Source organism: Salvelinus namaycush, chromosome 8, assembly GCF_016432855.1.
Source record: "Salvelinus namaycush isolate Seneca chromosome 8, SaNama_1.0, whole genome shotgun sequence".
Lineage (NCBI taxonomy): Eukaryota > Metazoa > Chordata > Actinopteri > Salmoniformes > Salmonidae > Salvelinus > Salvelinus namaycush.
This window is the reverse complement of record NC_052314.1, coordinates 66,367,830-66,386,452: the sequence shown is the minus strand read 5'-3', so window position 1 is coordinate 66,386,452 and position 18,623 is coordinate 66,367,830. Positions and strand designations below refer to the sequence as shown.

The 18,623-nt window shown below is 49.2% G+C and overlaps 1 protein-coding gene across 1 annotated transcript in view; it reads left to right on the top strand.

Annotated features, from left to right (window-relative positions):
• dnah6 (dynein, axonemal, heavy chain 6) overlaps positions 1 to 18,623 on the top strand; it is a 168,135-nt gene that overhangs the window by 96,209 nt on the left and 53,303 nt on the right. Inside the window, exons 42-43 of the mRNA XM_038999073.1 lie at positions 15,453 to 15,695; positions 16,252 to 16,419. Of these exons, the coding sequence (XP_038855001.1) occupies positions 15,453 to 15,695; positions 16,252 to 16,419 (411 nt within the window). The remainder of the gene's footprint in view (positions 1 to 15,452; positions 15,696 to 16,251; positions 16,420 to 18,623) is intronic.

The window sequence follows — 18,623 nt, the reverse complement described above, 5'->3', positions numbered from 1 at the left end:
CTTTCCTGCTGGGCCCACCCTTTCCCGCTGGGGCCACCCTTTCTTGCTGGGGCCCCCCTTTCCTGCTGGGCCTTCAGGTCATTTGTGCCCGTGTGAATTATGATGTGACTGGGGGACCCTAGTCTGTCCTCTGACAACAGCTCCTGGACATGTCTAGTGTTTGTCCTCTGACAACAGCTCCAGGGCATGTCTAGTGTTTGTCCTCTGACAACAGCTCCTGGACATGTCTAGTGTTTGTCCTCTGACAACAGCTCCTGGACATGTCTAGTGTTTGTCCTCTAACAACAGCTCCAGGGCATGTCTAGTGTTTGTCCTCTGACAACAGCTCCAGGGCATGTCTAGTGTTTGTCCTCTGACAACAGCTCCAGGACATGTCTAGTGTTTGTCCTCTAACAACAGCTCCAGGGCATGTCTAGTGTTTGTCCTCTGACAACAGCTCCAGGACATGTCTAGTGTTTGTCCTCTGACAACAGCTCCTGGACATGTCTAGTGTTTGTCCTCTGACAACAGCTCCAGGACATGTCTAGTGTTTGTCCTCTGACAACAGCTCCAGGACATGTCTAGTGTTTGTCCTCTGACAACAGCTCCAGGGCATGTCTAGTGTTTGTCCTCTGACAACAGCTCCAGGGCATGTCTAGTGTTTGTCCTCTGACAACAGCTCCTGGACATGTCTAGTGTTTGTCCTCTGACAACAGCTCCTGGACATGTCTAGTGTTTGTCCTCTAACAACAGCTCCAGGGCATGTCTAGTGTTTGTCCTCTGACAACAGCTCCAGGGCATGTCTAGTGTTTGTCCTCTGACAACAGCTCCAGGACATGTCTAGTGTTTGTCCTCTAACAACAGCTCCAGGGCATGTCTAGTGTTTGTCCTCTGACAACAGCTCCAGGACATGTCTAGTGTTTGTCCTCTGACAACAGCTCCTGGACATGTCTAGTGTTTGTCCTCTGACAACAGCTCCAGGACATGTCTAGTGTTTGTCCTCTGACAACAGCTCCAGGACATGCCTAGTGTTTGTCCTCTGACAACAGCTCCAGGACATGTCTAGTGTTTGTCCTCTGACAACAGCTCCAGGACATGTCTAGTGTTTGTCCTCTGACAACAGCTCCAGGACATGTCTAGTGTTTGTCCTCTGACAACAGCTCCAGGACATGTCTAGTGTTTGTCCTCTGACAACAGCTCCAGGACATGTCTAGTGTTTGTCCTCTGACAACAGCTCCAGGGCATGTCTAGTGTTTGTCCTCTGACAACAGCTCCAGGGCATGTCTAGTGTTTGTCCTCTGACAACAGCTCCAGGCATGTCTAGTGTTTGTCCTCTGACAACAGCTCCAGGACATGTCTAGTGTTTGTCCTCTGACAACAGCTCCTGGACATGTCTAGTGTTTGTCCTCTGACAACAGCTCCAGGACATGTCTAGTGTTTGTCCTCTGACAACAGCTCCAGGGCATGTCTAGTGTTTGTCCTCTGACAACAGCTCCAGGGCATGTCTAGTGTTTGTCCTCTGACAACAGCTCCAGGGCATGTCTAGTGTTTGTCCTCTGACAACAGCTCCAGGGCATGTCTAGTGTTTGTCCTCTGACAACAGCTCCAGGGCATGTCTAGTGTTTGTCCTCTGACAACAGCTCCAGGACATGCCTAGTGTTTGTCCTCTGACAACAGCTCCTGGACATGTCTAGTGTTTGTCCTCTGACAACAGCTCCAGGACATGCCTAGTGTTTGTCCTCTGACAACAGCTCCAGGACATGTCTAGTGTTTGTCCTCTGACAACAGCTCCAGGACATGTCTAGTGTTTGTCCTCTGAAAACAGCTCCAGGACATGTCTAGTGTTTGTCCTCTGACAGCAGCTCCAGGACATGTCTAGTGTTTGTCCTCTGACAACAGCTCCAGGACATGTCTAGTGTTTGTCCTCTGACAACAGCTCCAGGACATGTCTAGTGTTTGTCCTCTGACAACAGCTCCAGGGCATGCCTAGTGTGGTGTTGTGGTGTTGAAGTTGTGGTCCGGGTCTGAGGTAGGCTGTTCTGCTGGCTTTTCTGGGGGAGTGTCCTGCTCGTCGTCACACCTCAGCTTTCTCACCTCCTCGTTCACTGCTGTTAGCTGTTCCATGTGTTCCTCTCTCTTCTCCTTCACTGCTGTTAGCTGTTCCATGTGTTCCTCTCTCCTCCTTCACTGCTGTTAGCTGTTCCATGTGTTCCTCTCTCTCCTCCTTCACTGCTGTTAGCTGTTCCATGTGTTCCTCTCTCTTCTCCTTCACTGCTGTTAGCTGTTCCATGTGTTCCTCTCTCTTCTCCTTCACTGCTGTTAGCTGTTCCATGTGTTCCTCTCTCTTCTCCTTCACTGCTGTTAGCTGTACCATATGTTCCTCTCCTTCCTCCTTCACTGCTGTTAGCTGTTCCATGTGTTCCTCTCTCTCCTCCTTCACTGCTGTTAGCTGTTCCATGTGTTCCTCTCTCTTCTCCTTCACTACTGTTAGCTGTGCCATGTGTTCCTCTCCCTCCTCCTTCACTGCTGTTAGCTGTACCATGTGTTCCTCTCTCCTCCTTCACTGCTGTTAGCTGTACCATGTGTTCCTCTCTCTCCTCCTTCACTGTTGTTAGCTGTGCCATGTGTTCCTCTCTCTCCTCCTTCACTGCTGTTAGCTGTTCCATGTGTTCCTCTCTCTCCTCCTTCACTGCTGTTAGCTGTGCCATGTGTTCCTCTCTCTCCTCCTTCACTGCTGTTAGCTGTTCCATGTGTTCCTCTCTCTCCTCCTTCAATACTGTTAGCTGTACCATGTGTTCCTCTCTCTCCTCCTTCACTGCTGTTAGCTGTACCATGTGTTCCTCTCTCTCCTCCTTCACTGCTGTTAGCTGTTCCATGTGTTCCTCTCTCTCCTCCTTCACTGCTGTTAGCTGTACCATGTGTTCCTCTCTCCTCCTTCACTGCTGTTAGCTGTACCATGTGTTCTGCTCCTTCCTCCTTCACTGCTGTTAGCTGTTCCATGTGTTCCTCTCTCCTCCTTCACTGCTGTTAGCTGTTCCATGTGTTCCTCTCTCTCATCCTTCACTGTTGTTAGCTGTACCATGTGTTCCTCTCTCTCCTCCTTCACTGCTGTTAGCTGTTCCATGTGTGCCTCTCTCTCCTCCTTCACTGCTGTTAGCTGTTCCATGTGTTCCTCTCTCCTCATTCACTGCTGTTAGCTGTTCCATGTGTTCCTCTCTCTCATCCTTCACTGCTGTTAGCTGTACCATGTGTTCCTCTCTCCTCCTTCACTGCTGTTAGCTGTTCTATGTGTTCCTTTCTCTCCTCCTTCACTGCTGTTAGCTGTACCATGTGTTCCTCTCTCTTCCTTCACTGCTGTTAGCTGTACCATGTATTCCTCTCTCCTCCTTCACCGCTGTTAGCTGTACCATGTGTTCCTCTCTCTCCTCCTTCACAGCTGTTAGCTGTTCCATGTGTTCCTCTCTCTCCTCCTTCACTGCTGTTAGCTGTTCCATGTGTTCCTCTCTCTCCTCCTTCACTGCTGTTAGCTGTTCCATGTGTTCCTCTCTCTCCTCCTTCACTGCTGTTAGCCGTACCATGTGTTCCTCTCTCTCATCCTTCACTGCTGTTAGCTGTACCATGTGTTCCTCTCTCTCCTCCTTCACTGCTGTTAGCTGTTCCATGTGTGCCTCTCTCTCCTCCTTCACAGCTGTTAGCTGTTCCATGTGTTCCTCTCTCTCCTCCTTCACTGCTGTTAGCTGTACCATGTGTTCCTCTCTCCTCCTTCACTGCTGTTAGCTGTTCCATGTGTTCCTCTCTCTCCTCCTTCACTGCTATTAGCTGTTCCATGTGTTCCTCTCCCTCCTCCTTCACTGCTGTTAGCTGTACCATGTGTTCCTCTCTCCTCCTTCACTGCTGTTAGCTGTTCCATGTGTTCCTCTCTCTCATCCTTCACTGCTGTTAGCTGTACCATGTGTTCCTCTCCCTCCTCCTTCACTGCTGTTAGCTGTACCATGTGTTCTGCTCCTTCCTCCTTCACTGCTGTTAGCTGTTCCATGTGTTCCTCTCTCTCATCCTTCACTGCTGTTAGCTGTACCATGTGTTCCTCTCTCCTCCTTCACTGCTGTTAGCTGTTCCATGTGTTCCTCTCTCCTCCTTCACTGCTGTTAGCTGTTCCATGTGTTCCTCTCTCTCCTCCTTCACTGCTGTTAGCTGTTCCATGTGTTCCTCTCCCTCCTCCTTCACTGCTGTTAGCTGTTCCATGTGTTCTGCTCCTTCCTCCCTAAGTTCTCTCATCTCAGTCCGGAGTGCAGCCAGTTCTCTCTGACAGCCGTCCATCTCCACCTTCAGCCCTCTGGGTCTTGTTGGGGGGGTGTTGTTGTGCTGGTCTGTTTTGTGGGTTTGTTCTGTCTTGATTGTGTGGACTAGCTCTCTGAGCTCCACCATGTCTCTCTCCAGCTCTGTGAATTTATCCCTCTCAATGATGGAGGAGCGGTGCAGTTGTGGGACCTGGGTGTTTTCAGTGCCGGGGGGGGTGACTATCCTCGCCTGCAGACAGTTGGAAGAGGTGTGATCAGACTGTCTCAGGATGGGGAGTCGTCTCTTTGGTCCTGTAAAAGTCCTGCTGGAACTGCATGAGGATGCCCTGCACGGTTACTGTCCCAGACTAGTACACGTTGACTGAGGCTGTTTCAATGTCCTCAGTGTCTAGTCTTCTGAGTTTCCACCCTGGACCAATACCCTCTCTCTTGACATAGGGGTAGTGTGCTCTTATAGCACTGTGCCATTCCAGGGGATGGTCTGTGTTAATATAGCACTGTGCCATGCCAGGGGATGGTCTGTGTTAATATAGCACTGTGCCATGCCAGGGGATGGTCTGTGTTAATATAGCACTGGGCCATGCCAGGGGATGGCTTGTGTTAATATAGCACTGTGCCATGCCAGGGGATGGTCTGTGTTAATATAGCACTGTGCCATGCCAGGGGATGGTCTGTGTTAATATAGTACTGTGCCATGCCAGGGGATGGTCTGTGTTAATATAGCACTGTGCCATGCCAGGGGATGGTCTGTGTTAATATAGCACTGTGCCATGCCAGGGGATGGTCTGTGTTAATATAGCACAGTGCCATGCCAGAGGATGGTCTGTGTTAATATAGCACAGTGCCATGCCAGGGGATGGTCTGTGTTAATATAGCACTGTGCCATGCCAGGGGATGGTCTGTGTTAATATAGCACTGTGCCATGCCAGGGGATGGTCTGTGTTAATATAGCACTGTGTCATGCCAGGGGATGGTCTGGTTAATATAGCACTGTGCCATGCCAGGGGATGGTCTGTGTTAATATAGCACTGTGCCATGCCAGGGGATGGTCTGTGTTAATATAGCACTGTGCCATGCCAGGAGATGGTCTGTGTTAATATAGCACTGTGCCATGCCAGGGGATGGTCTGTGTTAATATAGCACTGTGCCATGCCAGGAGATGGTCTGTGTTAATATAGCACTGTGCCATGCCAGGGGATGGTCTGTGTTAATATAGCACTGTGCCATGCCAGGAGATGGTCTGGTTAATATAGCACTGTGCCATGCCAGGAGATGGTCTGTGTTAATATAGCACTGTGCCATGCCAGGGGATGGTCTGTGTTAATATAGCACTGTGCCATGCCAGGGGATGGTCTGTGTTAATATAGCACTGTGCCATGCCAGGGGATGGTCTGTGTTAATATTGCAATGTGCCATGCCAGGGGATGGTCTGTGTTAATATAGCACTGTGCCATGCCAGGGGATGGTCTGTGTTAATATAGCATTGTGCCATGCCAGGAATTGGTCTGTGTTAATATAGCATTGTGCCATGCCAGGGGATGGTCTGTGTTAATATAACACTGTGCCTTGCCAGGGGATGGTCTGTGTTAATATAGCACTGTGCCATGCCAGGGGATGGCCTGTGTTAATATAGCACTGTGCCATGCCAGGGGATGGCCTGTGTTAATATAGCACTGTGCCATGCCAGGGGATGGTCTGTGTTAATATAGCACTGTGCCATGCCAGGGGATGGTCTGTGTTAATATAGCACTGTGTCATGCCAGGGGATGGTCTGTGTTAATATAGCACTGTGCCATGCCAGGGGATGGCCTGTGTTAATATAGCACTGTGCCATGCCAGGGGATGGTCTGTGTTAATATAGCACTGCGCCATGCCAGGGGATGGTCTGTGTTAATATAACACTGTGCCTTGCCAGGGGATGGTCTGTGTTAATATAGCACTGTGCCATGCCAGGGGATGGTCTGTGTTAATATAGCACTGTGCCATGCCAGTGGATGGTCTGTGTTAATATAGCACTGTGCCATGCCAGGAGATGGTCTGTGTTAATATAGCACTGTGCCATACCAGGGGATGGCCTGTGTTAATATAGCACTGTGCCATGCCAGGGGATGGTCTGTGTTAATATAGCACTGTGCCATGCCAGGGGATGGTCTGTGTTAATATAGCACTGTGCCATGCCAGGGGATGGTCTGTGTTAATATAGCACTGTGCCATGCCAGGAGATGGTCTGTGTTAATATAGCACTGTGCCATGCCAGGGGATGGTCTGTGTTAATATAGCACTGTGCCATGTCAGGGGATGGTCTGTGTTAATATGGCACTGTGCCATGCCAGGGGATGGTCTGTGTTAATATAGCACTGTGCCATGCCAGGAGATGGTCTGTGTTAATATAGCATTGTGTCATGCCAGGGGATGGTCTGTGTTAATATAGCACTGTGCCTTGCCAGGGGATGGTCTGTGTTAATATAGCACTGTGCCATGCCAGGGGATGGCCTGTGTTAATATAGCACTGTGCCATGCCAGGGGATGGTCTATGTTAATATAGCACTGTGCCATGCCAGGGGATGGTCTGTGTTAATATAGCACTGTGCCATGCCAGGGGATGGTCTGTGTTAATATGGCACTGTGCCATGCCAGGGGATGGTCTGTGTTAATATAGCACTGTGCCATGCCAGGGGATGGTCTGTGTCAATATAGCACTGTGCCATGCCAGGGGATGGTCTGTGTTAATATAGCACTGTGCCATGCCAGGGGATGGTCTGTGTTAATATAGCACTGTGCCATGCCAGGGGATGGTCTGTGTTAATATAGCACTGTGCCATGCCAGGGGATGGTCTGTGTTAATATAGCACTGTGCCATGCCAGGGGATGGTCTGTGTTAATATAGCACTGTGCCATGCCAGGGGATGGTCTGTGTCAATATAGCACTGTGCCATGCCAGGAGATGGTTTGTGTTAATATAGCACTGTGCCATGCCAGGGGATGGTCTGTGTTAATATAGCACTGTGCCATGCCAGGGGATGGTCTGTGTTAATATAGCACTGTGCCATGCCAGGGGATGGTCTGTGTTAATATAGCACTGTGCCATACCAGGGGATGGCCTGTGTTAATATAGCACTGTGCCATGCCAGGGGATGGTCTGTGTTAATATAGCACTGTGCCATGCCAGGGGATGGTCTGGTTAATATAGCACTGTGCCATGCCAGGAGATGGTCTGTGTTAATATAGCACTGTGCCATGCCAGGGGATGGTCTGTGTTAATATAGCACTGTGCCATGTCAGGGGATGGTCTGTGTTAATATAGCACTGTGCCATGCCAGGGGATGGTCTGTGTTAATATAGCACTGTGCCATGCCAGGAGATGGTCTGTGTTAATATAGCATTGTGCCATGCCAGGGGATGGTCTGTGTTAATATAGCACTGTGCCTTGCCAGGGGATGGTCTGTGTTAATATAGCACTGTGCCATGCCAGGGGATGGCCTGTGTTAATATAGCACTGTGCCATGCCAGGGGATGGTCTATGTTAATATAGCACTGTGCCATGCCAGGGGATGGTCTGTGTTAATATAGCACTGTGCCATGCCAGGGGATGGTCTGTGTTAATATGGCACTGTGCCATGCCAGGGGATGGTCTGTGTTAATATAGCACTGTGCCATGCCAGGGGATGGTCTGTGTCAATATAGCACTGTGCCATGCCAGGGGATGGTCTGTGTCAATATAGCACTGTGCCATGCCAGGGGATGGTCTGTGTTAATATAGCACTGTGCCATGCCAGGGGATGGTCTGTGTTAATATAGCACTGTGCCATGACAGGGGATGGTCTGTGTTAATATAGTACTGTGCCATGCCAGGGGATGGTCTGTGTTAATATAGCACTGTGCCATGCCAGGGGATGGTCTGTGTTAATATAGCACTGTGCCATGCCAGGGGATGGTCTGGTTAATATAGCACTGTGCCATGCCAGGGGATGGTCTGTGTTAATATAGCACTGTGTCATGCCAGGGGATGGTCTGTGTTAATATAGCATTGTGCCATGCCAGGGGATGGTCTGTGTTAATATAGCATTGTGCCATACCAGGGGATGGTCTGGTTAATATAACACTGTGCCATGCCAGGGGATGGTCTGTGTTAATATAGCACTGTGCCATGCCAGGGGATGGCCTGTGTTAATATAGCACTGTGCCATGCCAGGGGATGGTCTGGTTAATATAGCACTGTGCCATGCCAGGAGATGGTCTGTGTTAATATAGCACTGTGCCATGCCAGGGGATGGTCTGGTTAATATAGCACTGTGCCATGCCAGGGGATGGTCTGGTTAATATATTACTGTGCCATGCCAGGAGATGGTCTGGTTAATATAGCACTGTGCCATGCCAGGGGATGGTCTGGTTAATATAGCACTGTGCCATGCCAGGGGATGGTCTGGTTAATATAGCACTGTGCCATGCCAGGAGATGGTCTGGTTAATATAGCACTGTGCCATGCCAGGGGATGGTCTGTGTTAATATAGCACTGTGCCATGCCAGGGGATGGTCTGTGTTAATATAGCACTGTGCCATGCCAGGAGATGGTCTGGTTAATATAGCACTGTGCCATGCCAGGAGATGGTCTGTGTTAATATAGCACTGTGTCATGCCAGGGGATGGTCTGGTTAATATAGCACTGTGTCATGCCAGGGGATGGTCTGTGTTAATATAGCACTGTGCCATGCCAGGAGATGGTCTCTGTTAATATAGCACTGTGCCATGCCAGGAGATGGTCTGGTTAATATAGCACAGTGCCATGCCAGGGGATGGTCTGTGTTAATATAGCACTGTGCCATGCCAGGAGATGGTCTGGTTAATATAGCACAGTGCCATGCCAGGGGATGGTCTGTGTTAATATAGCACTGTGCCATGCCAGGGGATGGTCTGGTTAATATAGCGCCATGCCAGGGGATGGTCTGGTTAATATAGCACTGTGCCATGCCAGGGGATGGTCTGTGTTAATATAGCACTGTGCCATGCCAGGAGATGGTATGTGTTAATATAGCACTGTGCCATGCCAGGGGATGGTCTGTGTTAATACAGCACTGTGTCATGCCAGGAGATGGTCTGGTTAATATAGCACTGTGCCATGCCAGGGGATGGTCTGTGTTAATACAGCACTGTGTCATGCCAGGAGATGGTCTGTGTTAATATAGCACTGTGCCAGGGGATGGTCTGGTTAATATAGCACTGTGCCATGCCAGGAGATGGTCTGGTTAATATAGCACTGTGCCATGCCAGGGGATGGTCTGTGTTAATACAGCACTGTGTCATGCCAGGAGATGGTCTGTGTTAATATAGCACTGTGCCAGGGGATGGTCTGGTTAATATAGCACTGTGTCATGCCAGGAGATGGTCTGTGTTAATATAGCATTGTGCCATGCCAGGGGATGGTCTGTGTTAATATAGCACTGTGCCTTGCCAGGGGATGGTCTGTGTTAATATAGCACTGTGCCATGCCAGGGGATGGCCTGTGTTAATATAGCACTGTGCCATGCCAGGGGATGGTCTATGTTAATATAGCACTGTGCCATGCCAGGGGATGGTCTGTGTTAATATAGCACTGTGCCATGCCAGGGGATGGTCTGTGTTAATATGGCACTGTGCCATGCCAGGGGATGGTCTGTGTTAATATAGCACTGTGCCATGCCAGGGGATGGTCTGTGTCAATATAGCACTGTGCCATGCCAGGGGATGGTCTGTGTTAATATAGCACTGTGCCATGCCAGGGGATGGTCTGTGTTAATATAGCACTGTGCCATGCCAGGGGATGGTCTGTGTTAATATAGCACTGTGCCATGCCAGGGGATGGTCTGTGTTAATATAGCACTGTGCCATGCCAGGGGATGGTCTGTGTCAATATAGCACTGTGCCATGCCAGGAGATGGTTTGTGTTAATATAGCACTGTGCCATGCCAGGGGATGGTCTGTGTTAATATAGCACTGTGCCATGCCAGGGGATGGTCTGTGTTAATATAGCACTGTGCCATGCCAGGGGATGGTCTGTGTTAATATAGCACTGTGCCATGACAGGGGATGGTCTGTGTTAATATAGCACTGTGCCATGCCAGGAGATGGTCTGTGTTAATATAGCACTTTGCCATGCCAGGAGATGGTTTGTGTTAATATAGCACTGTGCCATGCCAGGGGATGGTCTGTGTTAATATAGCACTGTGCCATGCCAGGGGATGGTCTGTGTTAATATAGCACTGTGCCATGCCAGGGGATGGTCTGTGTTAATATAGCACTGTGCCATGCCAGGGGATGGTCTGGTTAATATAGCACTGTGCCATGCCAGGGGATGGTCTGTGTTAATATAGCACTGTGTCATGCCAGGGGATGGTCTGTGTTAATATAGCATTGTGCCATGCCAGGGGATGGTCTGTGTTAATATAGCATTGTGCCATGCCAGGGGATGGTCTGGTTAATATAGCACTGTGCCATGCCAGGGGATGGTCTGTGTTAATATAGCACTGTGCCATGCCAGGGGATGGCCTGTGTTAATATAGCACTGTGCCATGCCAGGGGATGGTCTGGTTAATATAGCACTGTGCCATGCCAGGAGATGGTCTGTGTTAATATAGCACTGTGCCATGCCAGGGGATGGTCTGGTTAATATAGCACTGTGCCATGCCAGGGGATGGTCTGGTTAATATATTACTGTGCCATGCCAGGAGATGGTCTGGTTAATATAGCACTGTGCCATGCCAGGGGATGGTCTGGTTAATATAGCACTGTGCCATGCCAGGGGATGGTCTGGTTAATATAGCACTGTGCCATGCCAGGAGATGGTCTGGTTAATATAGCACTGTGCCATGCCAGGGGATGGTCTGTGTTAATATAGCACTGTGCCATGCCAGGGGATGGTCTGTGTTAATATAGCACTGTGCCATGCCAGGAGATGGTCTGGTTAATATAGCACTGTGCCATGCCAGGAGATGGTCTGTGTTAATATAGCACTGTGTCATGCCAGGGGATGGTCTGGTTAATATAGCACTGTGTCATGCCAGGGGATGGTCTGTGTTAATATAGCACTGTGCCATGCCAGGAGATGGTCTGTGTTAATATAGCACTGTGCCATGCCAGGAGATGGTCTGGTTAATATAGCACAGTGCCATGCCAGGGGATGGTCTGTGTTAATATAGCACTGTGCCATGCCAGGAGATGGTCTGGTTAATATAGCACAGTGCCATGCCAGGGGATGGTCTGTGTTAATATAGCACTGTGCCATGCCAGGGGATGGTCTGGTTAATATAGCGCCATGCCAGGGGATGGTCTGGTTAATATAGCACTGTGCCATGCCAGGGGATGGTCTGTGTTAATATAGCACTGTGCCATGCCAGGAGATGGTATGTGTTAATATAGCACTGTGCCATGCCAGGGGATGGTCTGTGTTAATACAGCACTGTGTCATGCCAGGAGATGGTCTGGTTAATATAGCACTGTGCCATGCCAGGAGATGGTCTGGTTAATATAGCACAGTGCCATGCCAGGGGATGGTCTGTGTTAATATAGCACTGTGCCATGCCAGGAGATGGTCTGGTTAATATAGCACAGTGCCATGCCAGGGGATGGTCTGTGTTAATATAGCACTGTGCCATGCCAGGGGATGGTCTGGTTAATATAGCGCCATGCCAGGGGATGGTCTGGTTAATATAGCACTGTGCCATGCCAGGGGATGGTCTGTGTTAATATAGCACTGTGCCATGCCAGGAGATGGTATGTGTTAATATAGCACTGTGCCATGCCAGGGGATGGTCTGTGTTAATACAGCACTGTGTCATGCCAGGAGATGGTCTGGTTAATATAGCACTGTGCCATGCCAGCGGATGGTCTGTGTTAATACAGCACTGTGTCATGCCAGGAGATGGTCTGTGTTAATATAGCACTGTGCCAGGGGATGGTCTGGTTAATATAGCACTGTGCCATGCCAGGAGATGGTCTGGTTAATATAGCACTGTGCCATGCCAGGGGATGGTCTGTGTTAATACAGCACTGTGTCATGCCAGGAGATGGTCTGTGTTAATATAGCACTGTGCCAGGGGATGGTCTGGTTAATATAGCACTGTGTCATGCCAGGAGATGGTCTGTGTTAATATAGCATTGTGCCATGCCAGGGGATGGTCTGTGTTAATATAGCACTGTGCCTTGCCAGGGGATGGTCTGTGTTAATATAGCACTGTGCCATGCCAGGGGATGGCCTGTGTTAATATAGCACTGTGCCATGCCAGGGGATGGTCTATGTTAATATAGCACTGTGCCATGCCAGGGGATGGTCTGTGTTAATATAGCACTGTGCCATGCCAGGAGATGGTCTGGTTAATATAGCACTGTGCCATGCCAGGGGATGGTCTGTGTTAATATAGCACTGTGTCATGCCAGGGGATGGTCTGTGTTAATATAGCACTGTGCCATGCCAGGGGATGGTCTGTGTTAATATAGCACTGTGTCATGCCAGGAGATGGTCTGGTTAATATAGCACTGTGCCATGCCAGGAGATGGTCTGGTTAATATAGCACTGTGTCATGCCAGGAGATGGTCTGTGTTAATATAGCACTGTGTCATGCCAGGAGATGGTCTGTGTTAATACAGCACTGTGTCATGCCAGGAGATGGTCTGGTTAATATAGCACTGTGCCATGCCAGGGGATGGTCTGGTTAATATAGCACTGTGCCATGCCAGGGGATGGTCTGGTTAATATAGCACTGTGCCATGCCAGGGGATGGTCTGTGTTAATATAGCACTGTGCCATGCCAGGAGATGGTCTGTGTTAATATAGCACTGTGCCATGCCAGGAGATGGTCTGTGTTAATATAGCACTGTGCCATGCCAGGAGATGGTCTGGTTAATATAGCACTGTGCCATGCCAGGGGATGGTCTGTGTTAATATAGCACTGTGCCATGCCAGGGGATGGTCTGTGTTAATATAGCACTGTGCCATGCCAGGGGATGGTCTGTGTTAATTTAGCACTGTGCCATGCCAGGGGATGGTCTGTGTTAATATAGCACAGTGCCATGCCAGGGGATGGTCTGTGTTAATATAGCACAGTGCCATGCCAGGGGATGGTCTGTGTTAATATAGCACTGTGCCATGCCAGGGGATGGTCTGTGTTAATATAGCACAGTGCCATGCCAGGGGATGGTCTGTGTTAATATAGCACTGTGCCATGCCATGGGATGGTCTGTGTTAATATAGCACAGTGCCATGCCAGGGGATGGTCTGTGTTAATATAGCACTGTGCCATGCCAGGGGATGGTCTGTGTTAATATAGCACTGTGCCATGCCAGGGGATGGTCTGTGTTAATATAGCACTGTGCCATGCCAGTGGATGGTCTGTGTTAATATAGCACTGTGCCATGCCAGGGGATGGTCTGTGTTAATATAGCACTGTGCCATGCCAGGGGGTGGTCTGTGTTAAAATAGCACTGTGTCATGCCAGGGGATGGTCTGTGTTAATATAGCACTGTGCCATGCCAGGGGATGGTCTGTGTTAATATAGCACTGTGCCATGCCAAGGGGATGGTCTGTGTTAATATAGCACTGTGTCATGCCAGGGGATGGTCTGTGTTAATATAGCACTGTGCCATGCCAGGGGATGGTCTGTGTTAATATAGCACTGTGCCATGCCAGGAGATGTTCTGTGTTAATATAGCACTGTGCCATGCCAGGGGATGGTCTGTGTTAATATAGCACTGTGCCATGCCAGGAGATGGTCTGTGTTAATATAGCACTGTGTCATGCCAGGGGATGGTCTGTGTTAATATAGCACTGTGCCATGCCAGGGGATGGTCTGTGTTAATATAGCACTGTGCCATACCAGGGGATGGTCTGGTTAATATAGCACTGTGCCATGCCAGGGGATGGTCTGTGTTAATATAGCATTGTGCCATGCCAGGGGATGGTCTGGTTAATATAGCACTGTGTCATGCCAGGGGATGGTCTGTGTTAATATAGCACTGTGCCATGCCAGGAGATGGTCTGTGTTAATATAGCACTGTGTCATGCCAGGGGATGGTCTGGTTAATATAGCACTGTGCCATGCCAGGAGATGGTCTGTGTTAATATAGCACTGTGTCATGCCAGGGGATGGTCTGTGTTAATATAGCACTGTGCCATGCCAGGAGATGGTCTGTGTTAATATAGCACTGTGTCATGCCAGGGGATGGTCTGGTTAATATAGCACTGTGCCATGCCAGGAGATGGTCTGTGTTAATATAGCACTGTGCCATGCCAGGGGATGGTCTGTGTTAATATAGCACTGTGCCATGCCAGGAGATGGTCTGTGTTAATATAGCACTGTGTCATGCCAGGGGATGGTCTGGTTAATATAGCACTGTGTCATGCCAGGGGATGGTCTGGTTAATATAGCACTGTGCCATGCCAGGAGTGTGTGGAAAATGAAGTTGCTCACATTCCCTTCTTTGTAGCAGTCAGCAAATAGTGTCTCTGGATTGTCCTTGAGAAGCTTATTTTTGTACATATTCCGTGCAGTGTTATTTTTAATATCCAATGGGTACTGTACTGGGATGACATCTGCACAGGGGGCTTCAAAGGCCTCTGCATTTGGGTGGGGCAGGCTGTGATACTCTCCTGCCATTGTTAGGCTCAAGAGTTTTCACACGTCTCATTCCACACGTCAGTAGTAATTGAAGTTGCAGACAGGTCTTGGTAGCTTAGTAGCCTTATTTAAGTAGCCTTATTTAATAAGCTTCATTTAACAAAAATATCTGGAGATGATTGTATTTTACTTTTTGGCGTCAGAAGTAGGTTGAGACTGAACATCACTCAGTGTGAGTGAAGTGTTAGAAGTTTTTTTCTTGATAGTCCTTGGTAGTAAGAATCCATTCAGTTAATTTAGTCCACAATCCAGGTTTTAGGTCTGGAATGTTGAGGTTTTGATGTAGAGGGTAGTATCCTGTATAAGTCCTTGCGAGAAAAACCCCCATCTACATTCATCTAATATTTTTTTTTGCAGAAGAACTCAGGATCCCATGTCTCTCTCTCTTTATGTCTGGAAGTAATGTCTCTCTCTCTCTCTCTCTCTCTTTCTCCCTCTACCACGCTCTCTCTTTGACTTTCTTAATTTCCTCCTTTTTCACCCACTCTCTCCTACAATCTAACCATCCCCTCCTCTTTTCCCCCTGTAGTGGCCCCGTGAGGCCCTCCTCTCCGTGTCCCAGACCTTCTTCCAGAACGTGGAGTTTGGCAGTGAGGAGATGAAGGATCGTTTCAGTGAGATGTGTGTGGAGATCCACGTCAGTGTGACAGACATGGCCGAGAGGTTCTACTCGGAGCTGAGACGACGCTACTACACTACCCCCACCTCTTACCTGGAACTGATTAACCTCTACCTGGCCATGCTGGGAGAGAAGAGACAGCAACTAGTGGCTGTAAGAGATCAGTAATACTACTGATTAATACTGTTTCATAATCAATAACTATTATTAACCTCTACCTGGCCATGTTGGGAGAGAAGAGACAGCAACTAGTGGCTGTAAGAGATCAGTAATACTACTGATTAATACTGTTTCATAATCAATAACTATTATTAACCTCTACCTGGCCATGTTGGGAGAGAAGAGACAGCAACTAGTGGCTGTAAGAGACAGATCTATAATACTGTTTAGCAATAGTAAACACAGCGGCTGTGAGACATCCATAATATGTATTATTTAACGTTATCAATACTCCAGTTTAGCACACTGTGGTTTCTTTGAAATGTGGCTATTTCTCTGAATGGGCGTCAATTCTATACTCCATTCAATCCAAGAAATGTAATTGCTTCTGTGTGCCTGTGTGTGTTTGTGTCTGTGTGTGTGTGTGTGTGTGTGTGTGTTTGCATGACCGTGTGTGTATCCCTGTGTGTGTGTGTTCCTGTGTGTGCCTGTATGTGTCTGTGTGCCTGTGTGCGTCTGTGTGCGTGTGTGTGTATTCCTGTGTGTGCAGGCTCGTGACAGGGTAAAGAATGGTCTGACTAAGCTGTTGGAGACCAACGTGTTGGTGGATAAGATGAAGATAGACCTGTCAGCTCTGGAGCCTGTCCTCAAACAAAAGTCTATAGACGTCAACGCCCTCATGGGAAAACTAGCTGTGGACCAGGAGAGCGCCGACAAGGTGGGTATAGAGTGGAGCTAGGGAAACTAGTCGTTGACCAGGAGAGCGCCGACAAGGTGGGTATAGAGTAGAGTTTGGGAAACTAGTCGTTGACCAGGAGAGAGACTACATGGTGGGTATAGAGTGGAGCTAGGGAAACTAGTCGTTGACCAGGAGAGAGTCAACATGGTGGGTATAGAGTGGAGCTAGGGAAACTAGTCGTTGACCAGGAGAGAGTCAACATGGTGGGTATAGAGTGGAGCTAGGGAAACTAGTCGTTGACCAGGAGAGAGTCGACATGGTGGGTATAGAGTGGAGCTAGGGAAACTATACGTGGACCAGGAGAGAGTCAACATGGTGGGTATAGAGTGGAGCTAGGGAAACTAGTCGTTGACCAGGAGAGCGCCGACAAGGTGGGTATAGAGTGGAGCTAGGAAACTAGTCGTTGACCAGGAGAGAGTCAACATGGTGGGTATAGAGTGGAGCTAGGGAAACTAGTCGTTGACCAGGAGAGAGTCAACATGGTGGGTATAGAGTGGAGCTAGGGAAACTAGTCGTTGACCAGGAGAGAGTCAACATGGTGGGTATAGAGTGGAGCTAGGGAAACTAGTCGTTGACCAGGAGAGAGTCGACATGGTGGGTATAGAGTGGAGCTAGGGAAACTATACGTTGACCAGGAGAGAGTCGACATGGTGGGTATAGAGTGGAGCTAGGGAAACTAGTCGTTGACCAGGAGAGCGCCGACAAGGTGGGTATAGAGTGGAGCTAGGAAACTAGTCGTTGACCAGGAGAGAGTCAACATGGTGGGTATAGAGTGGAGCTAGGGAAACTAGTCGTTGACCAGGAGAGAGTCAACATGGTGGGTATAGAGTGGAGCTAGGGAAACTATACGTGGACCAGGAGAGAGTCAACATGGTGGGTATAGAGTGGAGCTAGGGAAACTAGTCGTTGACCAGGAGAGAGTCAACATGGTGGATATAGAGTGGAGCTAGGGAAACTAGTCGTTGACCAGGAGAGAGTCAACATGGTGGGTATAGAGTGGAGCTAGGGAAACTAGTCGTTGACCAGGAGAGAGTCGACATGGTGGGTATAGAGTGGAGCTAGGGAAACTATACGTGGACCAGGAGAGAGTCAACATGGTGGGTATAGAGTGGAGCTAGGGAAACTAGTCATTGACCAGGAGAGAGTCAACATGGTGGGTATAGAGTGGAGCTAGGGAAACTAGTCGTTGACCAGGAGAGAGTCGACATGGTGGGTATAGAGTGGAGCTAGGGAAACTAGTCGTTGACCAGGATAGAGTCAACATGGTGGGTATAGAGTGGAGCTAGGGAAACTAGTCGTTGACCAGGAGAGAGTCGACATGGTGGGTATAGAGTGGAGCTAGGGAAACTAGTCGTTGACCAGGAGAGAGTCAACATGGTGGGTATAGAGTGGAGCTAGGGAAACTAGTCGTTGACCAGGAGAGAGTCGACATGGTGGGTATAGAGTGGAGCTAGGGAAACTAGTCGTTGACCAGGAGAGAGTCGACATGGTGGGTATAGAGTGGAGCTAGGGAAACTATACGTGGACCAGGAGAGAGTCAACATGGTGGGTATAGAGTGGAGCTAGGGAAACTAGTCGTTGACCAGGAGAGAGTCAACATGGTGGGTATAGAGTGGAGCTAGGGAAACTATACGTGGACCAGGAGAGAGTCAACATGGTGGGTATAGAGTGGAGCTAGGGAAACTAGTCGTTGACCAGGAGAGAGTCAACATGGTGGGTATAGAGTGGAGCTAGGGAAACTAGTCGTTGACCAGGAGAGAGTCAACATGGTGGGTATAGAGTGGAGCTAGGGAAACTAGTCGTTGACCAGGAGAGAGTCAACATGGTGGGTATAGAGTGGAGCTAGGGAAACTAGCCGTGGACCAGGAGAGAGTCAACATGGTGGATATAGAGTGGAGCTAGGGAAACTAGTCGTTGACCAGGAGAGAGTCAACATGGTGGATATAGAGTGGAGGTAGGGAAACTAGTCGTTGACCAGGAGAGAGTCAACATGGTGGGTATAGAGTGGAGCTAGGGAAACTAGTCGTTGACCAGGAGAGAGTCGACATGGTGGGTATAGAGTGGAGCTAGGGAAACTAGTCGTTGACCAGGAGAGAGTCGACATGGTGGGTATAGAGTGGAGCTAGGGAAACTAGTCGTTGACCAGGAGAGAGTCGACATGGTGGGTATAGAGTGGAGCTAGG